The following is a 15,635-nucleotide window of genomic DNA, read 5'->3' as shown; positions in this document are numbered from 1 at the left end:
AAGCACATAGATTATAAATGACTTACCTTGAAAAATAATGCACATTGCTGGAAGCAATGTATGTGCCTAAGTTTGCCATTGTCCCTGGATAAACCCTTTAGTCATGGCATTCTTAAACCCCTCTCTAGCATAGGCAGGGAGAGGAGGTCAGGGGGAAAACACTCAATTTTGACCCATACTCAGGAGAAACTCAGATCTTACATGTGTTCAAGGACATGTGATTACACAGGTAGTCTTTTCTATTAATATTTATTTTGTTATTTTTAATTATGTATATACACACACACACATACATTCATGTAAACACATTGCACTGATGCTCATGTTCACAGAGGCTGGAAGCAATAGATTCTACTGGAGCTAGAGTTGCAAGCAATTGTGAACTTCCCAGCATGAGCACTGGGAATCAAACTCAGGTCCCCTGCAAGAGCAGCACCCACTCGTAACCATGGAGCCATCTTTCAGCCCCTAGATATCCTTATGGAACATACTGAAACCCTTCCAGGAGGGACTGATGCAAGTCGGCCCACTCACATCTAGCTAAGGAATTAGAATGGTCCTGTGAGGGGGATGATGACCTGTTAGCACTGGAGGTATTTTTCTCAATGGTTTAGAAGTATCATGTAAGCAGTGCACTTGCATACTTGTGTCAGCTAATTTCAACCACCATCTGTCCATCAGACAGTGTGTCATGCTAGAGAATGCTGTGCTCTGGAATTAAGCTGACTCAGGTAAGAATTTCAGTGCTTACTTGTAGGGTGAATATGAGGTCTAAAATATCTCCCATTACCTATGCCCAAGTGAATGTGTATACGAGAATACAAGATATACCACCCCCAGGTGGCACACTAGGTATAAAGAAAGCAGTATCAAAATAATAAGCCCTGTACCTTTTAAAATTATATATATATATATATATATATATATATATATATATATATATATATATATGTCTGGGCACTGTGTTCTTGCAGTGTTCACAGAGGCCAGAGGATCCCTGAGAACTGAAGTTATAACAGGCCGTGAGTCACCACATGGGTGCTGGGAATCAAACCCGGGTCCTCTGGAAGAGCAGCCAGTGCTCTTAACTTCTGAGTCATTTCTCCAGCCCTAGCCCTGTATCTTTTCTCCTATATACTCCAGGGATTAGGGGGGGATCCCAGTCTTAGGATCCAAACTCAGAGTATGTGAGGAAGAAAATCAGGGGCTCTCTTAAAGAATAAAGAGAAATGGAGTGAAAATTATTAGAAATAAAAGGTAGAGTGCTGGGGGTGGGGCAGGATCCTCAAGTGCCTAGGACAGAAACAGGACAGTATCACCTTAGGATGGTGATAAGAAGCAAGAGAGACATTGTCAGGGCAGCCCATAGTACCAAGAGGAAGAGTGAGCAGGTAAGAGAAAACTGGCTATGTATCCCATGAGGCTCAGCTAACAGTCTATCTCAACATCCTACTCCAAAATACAAAGCTATGGGTGACACTTGGGAAGCCCAGACACTAGTCAGTCCTGGTCTCAATTAGGATTGGTCTAACCTAGAGCAGCCACTACTCTCCTTTCCATAGGATAATACCTTTCCCTTAAGCAAGTAACCCCAAAAGCATGTTGACACTCAAACTTCTTGCTGTGAGTGAATGCGTAACAAGGAGTCAAGCCAAGCTTCCATCCACAACAGTAAGGAGTTGAAAAGGATTGGGAAACTACAGCTCAGTTACACAGCTACCAAGGAGAAAGTCTACTAGAGCTAGTTTCTCTGGGCCCATCAACTCTACCATATATGCCATTTCCAGTACTCCTAGCTCAAGTCATATAATCACAATTATTCCACACTAGAGACCCTGAAGAATTCTTACCAGGTAACAGTTTGGGACCTTGAATATGCCATATCTTCATGTCCTGGTGATACCTTTAAAATGTGACTGAACGTTTTTTTTGGTCCAGCCCTGTCCTAACTATGTACAAAGTATTGAGTACCAAGGGCGAGATACTTGGTTTGGAGGCAGGAGCCTACCTGTAAGCTGCGATGACATCGGGTAGAGACCATAGAGGTATGGTGACTGACACAGGCTCTCTGTCTTCCTCATATTCCTGTGACCCTGGTACCTTCCTAAAGCTGGGCAGTAACAGCCCAGGCAGAGTCTACCCCAGGGTTCTTAGTTCCCAGCATCTGCCTAGCGTAAAGCCCGCCATCTCGCCTCAGGTAGTTTGGAAAACCCTTCCCCACTGCTGGTAACAGCTGACTTCACAGGGGTGGGACTTAATTATCACAGCGCTTTATTTCCATTTCTTATTAAATACAGCAGCTGCCACCACACTATGTCTTTGCTGGGAACAGGCTGCCTTTCTGGGCACCACCCAGGCTAGATCTCATCTTAGGCCTGAGAATATATGGCACTTTTTCTAGGACAGAAACAAATGCCAAGGCTAAGATATTACAGCAGGGGTGTGGCCTCACAATGGCTCCGCTTTCAGGATGCTCATAGACCTTGGATCACCATAGACAGGTTCATGAGAACTGTAGAATACTGAGAGTGTCATTAAGGCAGGATACCAGCTAATTGCCCTGAATACAGTAGTCCATTCTCCCAGAGAAAGGAGTGGGAACAATAGAGCACATGACCAGCACAAGTCTGGTCACATTTTATATACATTCCACCTGCTTAGACCACACAACACATGCATCTACAGTTGGAACTCCATATTTGAGGGATCCACATTCAAAGATGCAACCATGGATGGGAAATGCTTTAATAGATCATGTCTGTCTCAAGTTTATAGACTTCTTTTTCTTCTCAGTTCTCTGAACCATATAGTATTAAAACTGTTTATAGGACATTTGCACTGGAGTGGACATTGTAAATAATCTAGGGGTAGCTTAAAGTATATGAGATGATGTATAGGTTCTATGCAAATATGATGACCTTTTATATAAATCACCTGAGTGTCCTTGGATGTCAGTGTGGGGGAGGGGTCCTGGAACCAACCCTGTAGATGAGCAATGAGTCCATATTTCCTAGACTATAAAAATCTATCATTGTATTGACAAGTTTGAGTAGAAAGATAAACACATAAATGCTAGAAGAACCTCAATTCTAAAAACAGCCTAAATATAGTAGCATTTAACCACAGGGGTATAAAGAGCCTCTTACACAGACTCAGGACATAGTACACTGAAGTCCTGAAACTTAAAATCCTGGTGCTGCCCACACCACTGGACCTAGCACATAGTGTCCCACAGTGTCCCATGCCAGCCTCTCAGCAGCTTGGCAGGCCACAAAAGATGAGCCACACAAGTACCATGTGTGGCACAAAATATGCTCCATGGTAGATCCAGTGGCACACCACTCTGGTACTTCATACCACTGAACTGTATGCTTTAAAATAACTACAGGGTAGATACTATGGGATGTACACTTTGCCACATTATGAAAGCTTAAACTTTTTAATTGTAAGTGTAAGGTATTTGGCACCATTTGGAAACACAGTAGATACTTAATAAGTGTTCCAGACTAGTGCTGTTATGAAAAGGACTTCAGATGCAGAGTCTTACCTTCCATCTTTATCTCATGAATAAGGAAACCAAATCCCAGAGAAATGCAATGATCTATTCAACATCAGATGGCAGAGCCAGGACACAAGACCCTGGGGCCTGAGCCAGAAGTACACGCACACGTCCATGCACGCACTTACACCTACACTTAGACTCTCAAGTACACACACACACACACACACACACACACACACACACACACACACACACACACACACACACACACACACGTACGTACGTATGTCAGCACTCTGAATCACTCACTCACATTCGTCAGTGAATGGCAGAGTCTCTCAGCTCAGAATGGAGAGCATACTGATACGAAAAGCACACTGGCTCCCTCAAATGCAGAAGTCCTCTCTGCAGACATCTTGGAACCTCCCCACCCTTCACCCTCCAAATCATCCCCAGCCAATTTAGAAGTCAGATTCTCTGGTGGGTGAGACCACAGGGATTGGGGCAACCCTTCCTATCATCATGGACGAGGTGGGCAAAAGTCTCTTGAGAACAAACTGGCTTGTCCCTAGGAGGTAGAAGAAATGAAACAAAAGATGCCAGAACATCCTTCTGAGATCTGGTGAGACCCAGGAAGGACTCCCTCAGCAGATGTGACCTTTGTACTCATCCATTTAAGAACTAAAACTGTTGTTGTTGCTGTTTTGTTCTAGGAAAAGGATGGCTGGTTCTTCAGGTCAGTGATGACCAACTTGAAAAGTCACTTAAATGTCAGAAGGTAAGACAGATGGGTCCAGGACAAAGGGGTTACACAGAAAGCTCACATGATTACCAAATTCAAACTTGGGCCAGAAAACCCTGAAAGTCACACTTGGGATTCCCAGTGGGGTCACACTAACGATTGCTCAGGTGCCTCCCAAAAGTATAAACAGGTGGCTCTGATCATCTCACCCTGGGCTAGACCATCCCAAACTAGTTTTAACTAATTATTAGTGAAGCGTACTGGCTAAAATAAGCTCATATTAACAATTAGCATCAGAGTAACCACTATCCAAATGCTCTTGCAGGCTTTGCAGAACCTGTTTAATCTGGCTTGTTCTGCTCTGGGATGCTTTATTGTAGTTCAGGATGCCTTAAAATAGTTTAGTTTAGAGGAGACCAACTTGAACAAGTTTGGCTCTGCTCAGATCAGATCTGGTTGGTCACAGAGGGAAGAGGAGAAGTAGCCATGGTTGATCACTAGAGCTAGGGGCTTTCCTTACATTTTCCCATTTGCTCTTCTGGATGATCCAGGGATCTGTGCTAAACCAACCCTCATTTCCAGAGGTAACATAACACATGGATATTTATATCTATTTAGTGGCAGGTCTGTAAATTTCACAGCACAGCCTGTCTCTATTCTACTCCATCTCTTCCCCCGTGTGGAAAGACCCTTAGCAACAAGTAGAGCTGGGACCTCTGGCTTTAATGCACCTGGCAGGAGGGCCAAGGGGAAGCTGTGAAAGCATCCTGAGCATTTGATAATTTCAGCTCCCTAGCTGGGAGGCAGTAGCAGAATCCATCATTATCATCAGCAACAGTGATCGTCATTTCTTGTAGATTAATGAGCAACATCTGGATGAGATTCCTGGCATGGGGTACAGCTCTGGGACCATTCATTCTCCAAACTAAACTTACTTAAAATGCTTGTTGCCTGAGAAAGACCCAAGGGAAGCACACTTATTATTTTTGAGTGGATTTCCAGAGATAGGGGGTTATACAAAGTCTAGACAAGCCACATAGTCAGGGAAAGGGGAGTCTATGCCAAGAAACAAATGATCTGAGGGATTCACTCCTTACTGGAGAAAATGCCTGGCCTTTCCATTCTTTTCCAGAGATCAGTAGTACTTTAGTGCCAGCTAAAGGTGGCTCTTGTTTCTGGGGGGTTAATGTTTTCCGGGTGACCTAAACTCAGTTTCTGGGACACTAAAACTTCTCTGAGATAAGCCTCAAGTATTAGTGTGAGATCATGTATGCTCAGTGGACCCCCGATGGTGAGGCCTATGGCTTTCTCTCATAGGACCATTGCAAGGTGGTGATCAAGTCAGCCATGAGCTCAAACTTGTAGTACACTCTCTCTACAGTGGACTCAACCAGTGGGCTCAAGCTGGCCTACCCAAAGCTTTCCACATTTCAAGCTCTGCCTCTGAATGGGGTCCTTGGGTGCCAGATTCCAGTGAAGGGTTTCACACAAAAGGGAGTCGAAGAGCATCTCAGCACTGTCCCAGTGCTGCCCACAGGGGACTCTGACTTTGAGATCCCATATATTCATCTTCAGCAACAAAGGTGACCCAGATAACTTAAATTTCAGAGAAGAAGCAGATAACTTTCTAGTATGTCCTTGCTTAGGTTGAAGTTGCTGGGTATCCAGAACCAGACTTGGTTAGATATCTGTCTTTTCATTTGTGAAACCTGACAACCCTAGACTGGCAAGGTAATGGCTTGCTAGCTTATGGATGGTTGCAATGACCAGTTTCTTTTTCTGGGTTTTTGTTATTGTTCTTGTTTGTTTGTTTTTGTTTTATTTCAAATAATCTACTTGTTCCATGGAACCTTTCATTTGTAGTTAGCACAGATCTATGCATTCTGACATTCATTGTCCCTTCTCTTTATTGATCTGTAACTGTGACATTTTTACTCTCAGCAATTTCTACTTACCTTTTCTACTCTATCTTTTTTGTATTAAATTTTTACATTTTTCCTCACGGGGAATTTTCTTATTTCTCTTTAGATTTTTTTTTAAACACAAATCAGGCAGATGTGCAAGCATTGATACAAACAATAACAACAACAAAACCCCCCAAAATCAGCCTTCCTATAAGTGTAGGAGCCATCATCAAGCCAAGGTTAGAGTTTTCAGAGAGGAGACACCCTCCTTATCCAAGCCTGAGACTTGTGCATGTACATGCCCTTGCATTCAGGAAGAAATGGCAGCAGCTCACCTGTAAGGAGCAGAAGGCCTGTGTGAAGGGTGGCATCCGGACCAAGTAGGAAGCAACAATGATGGCTGAGGAATAGTGAGTGTAGTAGTGGCACTGGACGGTCATATCTCCTACAACAAAAGGACATGCTTGAGGATGGCTGCCCCACCTGAAGGCAGCAGACAGGCTTCCCTATGCTTGAGAATAGTATTTTAAAATGCATTTATTGAAATTCAGGAAGCAAGTAACATAAGAAAAAACAGTAAGGTACTAACAGATCGGATGGCCTACAAATACAGCAAGAATTGTAAAGGTGAAGAACAGATTGTACAAAGTTTGAGGACTGAGTTTTAGACCCAGTCAAAGGTAGACGCTATCATTTAAAGGTTGTCCAGTTGCTTAGACTTGGAGTTTCTTTTCACTGTCCTTCGGAAAGGACCATGTCGTACAGAACCACTAGATGAGTACAGCTCCCTCCACCATCTCCCCTACCCTTAGATGTGAAGTTGACGACTCTCAGCATATATTTTTCCATCCAGGATGACCATAAAAATCACCCAGGGTGTGCCTTACCACAGACTTTTTTTTAATTTTAGTTGTTTTATTTTTTTGTAATTTTTTTTTAGTTCAAATTAGCTTGCTTCACATGTCAATCCCTTCTCTCTCCCCTCCCCCAACCCTCTCCCCCTACCCCCCAGGCAGGGTAGGGCCCTCGATGGGGCTCCTCAAAGTCCACCACATCATCCTGGGCTGGGCCTAGGCCCTCCCCAATGTGTCCAGGCCAAGAGTGCATCCCTTCACGTGGGATGGGCTCTCATAGTCCCTTCTTACATTAGGGAAAAATACTAAGCCACTACTAGGGGCCTCCTAGAGTGTAGAGGCCTCCTCATTGACATCCATGTTCAGGGGTCTGATTCAATCCTGTGCTGGCCTCCCAGACAGCAGTCTGGGGTCCATGTGATCACCCTTGTTCAGGCCAGCTGTTTCTGTGGGTTTCACCAGCCTGGTACCAACCCCCCATTTTATTTAAAAATTTCTTTTTATTTTTTGCTTATTTAAATGAATGAAATACAAGCAATGTCTATAGGGTCCAGAAGATGGCGTTGAATCCCCTGGAACTGGAGTTACAGATAAGTAGCCTGTGGGTGCTAGGAACCAAACTGGGGTTCTCTGCAAGATCAGGAAGTGCTCTTAACTGGTGAGCCATCTCTCCAGTCCCCTTAAACTTCTAAAGGTGACGCCTGAACTTTAGTGTTATTCACAAGTTCTTCCATGTGATTCTCTGATGCAATCACAATGTTAATGCCTGGATTGAAGGATTCTTTATAACCATCACTGAGAGACTGTGTGACCAACTAAGTCATTACTGATCTTTTCAAGAAGTTGAGAAGAACAGCACACATTTGTGTACACCTGTGCATGACCATGCATGCACACACACACACACACACAACCAGTCAAAATCAAGTATGTATGTACCCACCTTCAATCTTTTCAACTTCCTTAAACCTCTGGGTAAATTTCGACTTCCTTTCCTTGGTCTGAGCCCCCATTGGCTTCGATAGATCCCGGAAAGTCTTGGGATTTGTCAAGTTCAACATCTAGAAGGCAGACGTGAGACTGAGTTAACTCCCCCAGCCTCCTGGTGCCCCAGGAGCCACGCTCTTTAGTTTTATGGCTCCCTTTATTGGTTTATTGTCATTTGGTCTGAACCCCTGTGGTGATTAGCTGGCTACCTGGAGTTTTATGGCCCTGAAGCCAGTGATCCAGGAAGACTTAATAGGGGAGAGATGAGAAGTGGGAGGAAGGAAGATCGGGTTCAAGCTGAGCCTGTTCCAAATTGATCCAAATCAGAAAACAGCCAACAGGTTCTGAAAAGGGACTTTCAAAAGAATTCCCATTGCCTACAAGACTTTTAACTGTTGCCCTTACTAAATGATTTACTGCAATATTTCAGGGGCCTGCCTGCTTTGAGTCAAATGGATTTGATAGGAAGCTAGAAGTCATTTCTTGGGGTGTGGGGAAAATAAGGGGAACATGCTCACTTTTCTGAGGTCCACTATCTTTGGACAATTGAGACATGTAATGCTGGCTCTACTCCTGACCTTGGGAATTCAACTGAGTGGGGATGGGAAGAACTTCAGTGTCTTCAGAGATATGCTTTGTGTGTTGGGGGGCAGTGGGGACACTAAGTATCTCTGGACTTGCATCTCCCTCACAGCCCCTTGATAGAGGGACAGTGCTGTCACAACCTCAAAAGCTGGCAGAAAGCAGCCCAGGACAAAAGGGAAGCATCCCCTCCTCAGTTTCTAGGGAGTGGTTCACAGCTGCCAGCATTCCTGTTTTCCCCAAGTTCCCAGATGCTCAGGAGTAGTCTCCCCAGTGTGTGTGTGTTTGTGTGTGTGTGTGTGTGTGTGTGTGTGTGTGTGTGTGAATATACATGAGTGTGTGTGTGCAAGCATATGTGTGAGTGTGTCTGTGAATATGAGTGTGTATAGGTGTGTGTGCAAGCATATGTGTGAGTGTGTCTGTGAATATGAGTGTGTATAGGTGTGTGTGCAAGCATGTGTGTGTCTGTGAATGAGTGTGTATAAGCATATGTTTGAGACTGTGTCTGTGAATAAGTGTATATGAGTGTGTGTGTAAGCATGTGTCTGTGAATGAGTGTATATGAGTGTGTGTGTAAGCATGTGTCTGTGAATGAGTGTGTATGAGTGTGTGTGTAAGCATGTGTGTGAGCATGTGTTTGTGAATATGAGTGTGTATACGTTACCTGTACGGAGTATAGGCATGCAAGTGTCCAGCATGTCCTCATGTGTGAAGGTGGAGGGTAAAGCGTCAACAGGTGTTTGATGAACCAGAGGCTCACTGCTCTGGCACAACTAGCTAGCTAACAGGCTACTGGGATTCCTGTCTCTACCCCCCTTCCCCACCACCATGCTGATCCTGGGATTACAGAACACCCAGCCATGTCCTGCTTTGTACATGGGTGCCTGGGGTTCAAACTCAAGACACTCATGCTTGTGCAGAAAAGTGCTCTAATACATGGAGCTTTCTCCTGGTCCCCCAACTTTTTAAACACAGGAAAGTAACCACAATTTTAAATGCCAGGTATGTGTTAAAAAAGAGAATGTTTATAAAGCATCCACCACTTTGCAAGTATGGTTTGATTCTTGGGTTTTGAAGCTTCATATTTGTAAGGCCTTGGCCTCAGGTGGACCACTAGTGTGAGAAAAAAAAAAAAAAGGTGTGGCTGGTGAGAAAATGCTGCTGCATTCACTGTCTGAAGATGGGGATGGGAAGCCACAGGAGACAGAGGCACTGTCCTCCAAAGCTCTTTCGCTTAAGCATCTGCAGGCAGAACGGGTCAGGGCAGTCAGGCTGCTCCGACCCATGACTCACAAACTTCCGTTCTTCACACACTGCCCAACACTTCCCCTGATAATCATAGCATCAGGGCCCAGACCTACTCCAGGATCCAGTTGTCCTTACACACACACACACACACACACACACCACTTAGATCTTGCTGTGAGGTTTTCCTCCTCCTGACCCCTGTGTGCTGAGATGCAGGAATGGAGGCCAAGAGAGATGAGTGATCTGATTTTGCCATGAGCCTCCCTGGATGTGGCCAGGTGGAGCTCAGATTCTAGAGCTACACTAGGCAGAATGGGTTACTGTCTTTTCCTCCTCATCTCTCTGCCTCTAGCTCCTTTCCCCTCTCTCTGTGCATACTGATTCTAGGAGAAATCCCACGAACAGCTCACTGTGAATGCAGCATCTTCAATGTTGGCCTGCAGCAGCATCTCAGCAGATGGGCTACAGTTTCCTTCAGAGGTGACAGGAAGCCCTCTGAGGCTCATGTCATCCATGTGTTGATTAACATAACCAACCATACTCGTATTGATAATCCCACTGGTGGATGTGGGGCAAGAGCCCAGGTAAAGACTGCTATGGCTTCAGGAGAACCTAGCAGCCTTGAGGCCCAGGGATCTGAACCTCACAGAAAGGTCTGTGTACTCAAGTTAGGGTTGGGAAGCCCCAGAACCCCTGAGACTTGTCCTGGAGAATGCCTTACCTCTGATGTGTAGTCAGCAAGGACCCAGGGAAACACAGGATACTGCATGTAGTCATTGTAGGTCCTTCCAGCCAGGGTGTTGAGGTACATGAGGTATTCGAAATTGCTGAGCTCTCTTTTCTATCAAACAAAACACATCAGATGCCTTTCTGAGACCATGGGGACCTAACCCTCAGCCCCCGACAGGAAACCTAGACTTCAGGACAAAAACGAGCAGGTGGCTGCTGGAGCAGGCACCAGTGCAGGCTAGAACCCACTGATCTGAGTGTGAATGGCAGCAAATATATTTAGGAAGCTATGCTGGCCAAAGAAGAAGTATATGATGTATATACACAGAGGCTCCCATATACCCTCCAGTTCCTACTCCAGTGCTCAGAGATAAATCTTCTATCCCTGAGACCTTGTCAGAGAAAGATCTGGATTTCAGCAAATTTAAAACACCAAATTCCTTCCTGAGTATGTGGCACACCTCCTCTTGCCAGCACTAGCTGCTTTCTGCTTACATCCTGCAGGGGACCCCACCACCACCACCACCACCACCGGTGAACGACTGACTGTACCTGCCACTTCTGCAGCATGGTCCTGTCGAAGCCTGGGTGTCTCCTGTGGTACAGAAAATCAGTGTGACCAAATATCCTAAGACATGAACATAAATACGGGAGATAGGGCTTCCTGGGGGATTGGGGGGTGGTGGTGGAGACAGGGCATTCTGGAAATTCCCAGACCACAAGCATGTGATAGCTTTCAGAGGCCAGCACAGAGCAATCATTTTCTAGGCTCTTCTTGACTGCCCTGCTGACTGAAGGTAGTTTTTCACAGCCAGCATCCTTATACACATTCCAGAACACATGCTGGCTTAAGTGTAACCTGAGATGCTCCCAGAACATATAGGGCAGGGTCCTGATCTCATTAACAGTCCCTCCTGGATTCTCACAGTTCCATATTACTTAGCCTCCCTTGCCCTATTCATGTTCTTGAACACCAAATATAAATATGAATATGATTCAGGAAAAAAATACGAACACCATGAGGGAAACTATATAACATAGGTCTTCAACCTACTGTTTGAACTCAATGGGCTTATTTGACAGTTTCTAGGTATGTTGGTGCAGAAAACATGTTACCATGTGTATGTCAATATGCTTGTATACTTTGGGTTTAATTGATCACACTTGAACTCAGGTCACATGCACAAGGTCCCCCACATCACGTGTTCAATGAGGCTCCTAGAGACCAGCTCACATTACCCTGAGTTTGTGTCACAGCCTCAGAACTCTGCCACACAGGTGGGTTTCTTGCTGTGGCACTACTAGGTAAGGAATAGTTTCAGTTTTGTTATGCATTGTCAAATACTTCTCTTAAAAGGCTACACCATCTTAGACTTCTGCAATTAAGACATACGAAGTGAAGCAAGGAGATAGCAGTAGCTGGCCTAGCTCCAAGAATGCACTGAAAAGTCCATCAAAACACAGTGTTGGGAAAGGTATGGGGATGGAGCCCTGGCCCTGGAAAGCTCAGTTCTTCAGCCTCATTGCTGTCACTTCATTCCTTTGTCGCCCGTTTCCTCCATGTCATCCATGAGTGTTCCATTCCAACCTCAAGATCAGGTTTCTGCTCAAGACACTCCATCAAGCCAAAGACATCACATCTTCTGGAACTGCCCATCCTCGGATGGACAGGTCATAAATGCCAACCCCACACATGCTACATGCCATGCTACTCCTTCCAGCCACCCCCGACCTCAGCTGGAACAGGCCTTGACGCCACCAAGTCCCCTGTCAGAAACAGCACCTCCTCATCTTCCCATTAGAACCCCACCACAACTTCATCTGCCATGAGTACCCACCCCTCTGCATTCTGTTTTTCCCTTGGTAGACTTTCTACAAGGGTGCAGTTCCCAGGATGGAATTCACCTCTTCTGTTTGGTCCATTTTCTCCAAGAAAACAAGCAACACTGGGGCAAAGCATTCTCGAGTTTACTGACCTACTGCAGAGCTTCATGTGAAGCCTCTTTTGGTTGTCAGGTTCTGTCTCTGACACTGCCTTCACCCTCCTCACCTGCCCTCATCTCTTCCTGGAGGACAGGCTTCCCTGAGACTATAAAAGAGAGCAGAGATAGACTAGTAACAATGAGGGATGCTACTTGGAACCCTCAGGAATATTCCTGGATGTTTTGAGACTTCCAGAGTCATAAGCATGTGGACCTGGTATGCTCAAGCCTTCCAACTTTACTTTTTATTCTTAATGGGAAAGAAGAGTGAGACGTTCGGGGCAAAATATGGTCTTTCAGAGAGCAGGCAATGGAGGAGCCTCTGCCATCATTCCTTTCAGAAAACATTCTAGAACTCCGCCTGTGGTCATTTGTGAGGTTTCTCTCAGGTGGAATGATGTTGGAGAGAAGAAGGGTCTTTCCTATCCCACCCTCCAGATCATCGGCTATGAGCTCCAAGGAAGATCCATGATTTCTTATCATATCCATCAGATAAGATCGCCATTACCAATGGTGATATGACATCTAACCAAAAGTGAGTTCTGCTTTTAAACATGTTATTTCTCAGTCATATATTGTAAAAGTAAGTCTATCTCTTGAAATAGTTCATGGAACTGTTACCCATGCCTGGTGATTAATAGAAATCATTTCTTTAACTAATAAACTGCACTATCTATCATAATCAAGTGTGTTTGAGAGCAAATAAGATGTCAGAGGTGGCTCTTGACTTTCTAAAGCCATCCTGAGTTTTGGGAGAAGCAGTGATGGGAAAAGTTGTGACTTTGGAGATGAGAAAACCTGGATTCATTCATTCTATACCATTTGACTAAGAGGCCCAGCAGGGACACCTGTAGCACGAATAAATAAAAGGACTCAGAGACTGATATTGGGATTCAAACTTCAAGCTGAAGGTCAGAAAAGCAAAACAGCCAATCACTAATCCTTACCTCCAGCTCTCCTCAGCCTGGCTGGAGACTGAGTGTTCCTATCGTCAGTGTGGCTGGAGAATGAATGCCTCTCTGAGACCTTGCTTCTGTCTTATATAACTCCCTAATGTTGAGATTAAAGGTGTGAGCTATAATTCTCTTTTAGGCTGATTCACTCTTGTGTAGATCTGGGTGGCCTTGGACTCACAGAGATCCCTGTACCTCTTAATCCTAAATCCCAGGATTAAAGGTGTGTGCCACCATGTCCTAGCATCCGACTGCTGGAATTAAGGGTGTGTGTTACCACTGCCTGACCTATATAGCTTGAGGCTGACTTAGATTTTCTGAATCCTCAGGCAAACTTTAAAAAATCATAAATAACATATCACCACAGGCAGCAGAATATCTGAACCTTTCGTACCATATACTTCCAACACACTAGCCGCATTTACACAGGAGTGTGGAGAGCAAGTGTGGGCACAGGCTTCCTCACAGGATACTAACTGATACTGGCATTGGTCAAGCACAGACTTTTTTCTAATCCAGAAGGAAGAAGAGTGTGGTTGCAAGAGTGAGGACCTGCTTTCTGATGAAGACTGGCTCCATCCTGCTGATACCCTTCTAAGTGATTCCAGAACAATGCACAACCAGTTCTCGGAGTCTGAATGGAGTTACCAATCATGAGTCTGGGCCCTTGGGCCACTTGGAGCTGAATTTAGAAGAACAGAAGGACTCAATGAAGATGAGGGAGTATGACCTTGTCTAGCCTGAAGGTGGCCTAGCCTGGCCCCCACAGAAGACACCCCATCTATCTCCTCTCCATCCCTAGACATCAATGTTCACTGTCTTCTGGATGACTTTCAAAGATGAAAGAGCAATCTCTCATGAGCTACAAGCTGGATCCACTTCAAATTCTCCTTTATTCTGAAGAGATTTCTACCCAGACTTTCTCCATTTGTGTTATCTTGGGGGCCTTCCAGACCAAAAGGGCTCTGGATTTGCTTCACGATTGTGCTTTGACTCTGCTTGCTTGGGAGAGCTCCACCAGAGCAGCTTCCCAACAGCACTTGGAAACCCATCTTCCCGAAGGGTGGTAGTGTTACCCAGCTGTATTCCAAGAAATTACATTTTCTTTAGAGGGCTCGACAGAGCTACCTAGAGTTGGGCCTTCAGAGGTGGTGGGTTAGTCCTCAGATCAAGAGTTTTCTGCTAGATACTTGCCTGCCTGGAATCTGTATCCTCTCCATCCAGAATGGGGATCTGGAGTCTTCTCCCAAGCTTCTACCTCTGGGACTATTGAGGCTAGGTCTAGCCCCAACTTGGAAGACATTCAAGGAGAGCCCAAAGTTTAACATGGGCTTCTGAGTCAAAGCAAAAACATCTCCATGCCCAACCTCTGAGTCTCCAATGCCTCCCATGATGCTTTGTCTTTTACAAAGCAGTTGTGAAACATGATAGGATGGCTTGATAAGGAACTTGGAGATCCAATTCTCAAGCTAACTCATTTTTAAAAACTACACAAATCCACAATGAAGAAAATTTGCTAATTTCAGCAAACTAGAACCACATCTCTGCTGGTGGGTTTGTTGTGTATCTCAGGACAGGGAAGCCTGTGTCTTGCACAGTTCTTGGCCCAGTAAGGTTCTCTCAATAGGAAAAGAATGTGCTAAAAGGTGCTGGGACAGTGCCTGCCATGAGGCTGGCATTGGAAACCTACCTTCCAAGTTGCCTTGTTGTTTGAGCCCCCAGAGCAAATTCAGGTCATCCTGAACCCAATTTTCAGATTCTGGTAACAGATCACTAGAAACCAATGAAGAGAGCTTGGCATAGTGGCTCACACATATAAACCCAGTATGGGGAAGGCTGAGGCAGGAAGATCACAGAGTTTGAGGCAACCAGGAAGATCACAGAGTTTGAGGCGACTCTGGGCAACAGAGTTAGACTCTGTCTTTAAAAAAGAAGAAAAAGGAAAAAAAACCCACAAATCCAGTATGTCTATTTTTTCAAAGTTGAGACTGTCCCTTTGATTAACCACCTGTTGGTCTTTCTCACGGCTTCCTCTGCTACCTCCCTAGCACGCACACTTTATGTACAGTTCTAGACCTAATAATACTATTTGATGGCTGTCCAACCTGGTCCAGATTATGTGGATGTCTCATCTGTTGTCTGATTTTTTTCA

General features: G+C 44.9%; 1 protein-coding gene across 5 annotated transcripts in view; it reads right to left on the bottom strand.

The window, feature by feature from the left end:
- The window catches only part of Wdfy4 (WDFY family member 4), a 233,016-nt gene that overhangs the window by 20,476 nt on the left and 196,905 nt on the right, over nucleotides 1-15,635 (bottom strand). For all 5 annotated transcript variants that reach the window (XM_027389479.2, XM_027389481.2, XM_035452661.1 and 2 more), the window contains 4 exons: nucleotides 11,101-11,143; nucleotides 10,541-10,660; nucleotides 7,946-8,063; nucleotides 6,484-6,593 (listed from right to left, as the gene is read on the bottom strand). In XM_027389479.2, coding sequence (XP_027245280.1) covers nucleotides 6,484-6,593; nucleotides 7,946-8,063; nucleotides 10,541-10,660; nucleotides 11,101-11,143 — 391 coding nt within the window. The remainder of the gene's footprint in view (nucleotides 1-6,483; nucleotides 6,594-7,945; nucleotides 8,064-10,540; nucleotides 10,661-11,100; nucleotides 11,144-15,635) is intronic.

Source organism: Cricetulus griseus (genome assembly GCF_003668045.3).
Source record: "Cricetulus griseus strain 17A/GY chromosome 1 unlocalized genomic scaffold, alternate assembly CriGri-PICRH-1.0 chr1_1, whole genome shotgun sequence".
NCBI lineage: Eukaryota > Metazoa > Chordata > Mammalia > Rodentia > Cricetidae > Cricetulus > Cricetulus griseus.
Note: the sequence above shows the minus strand (reverse complement) of the source record. Positions and strands in the feature narration are given on the sequence as shown.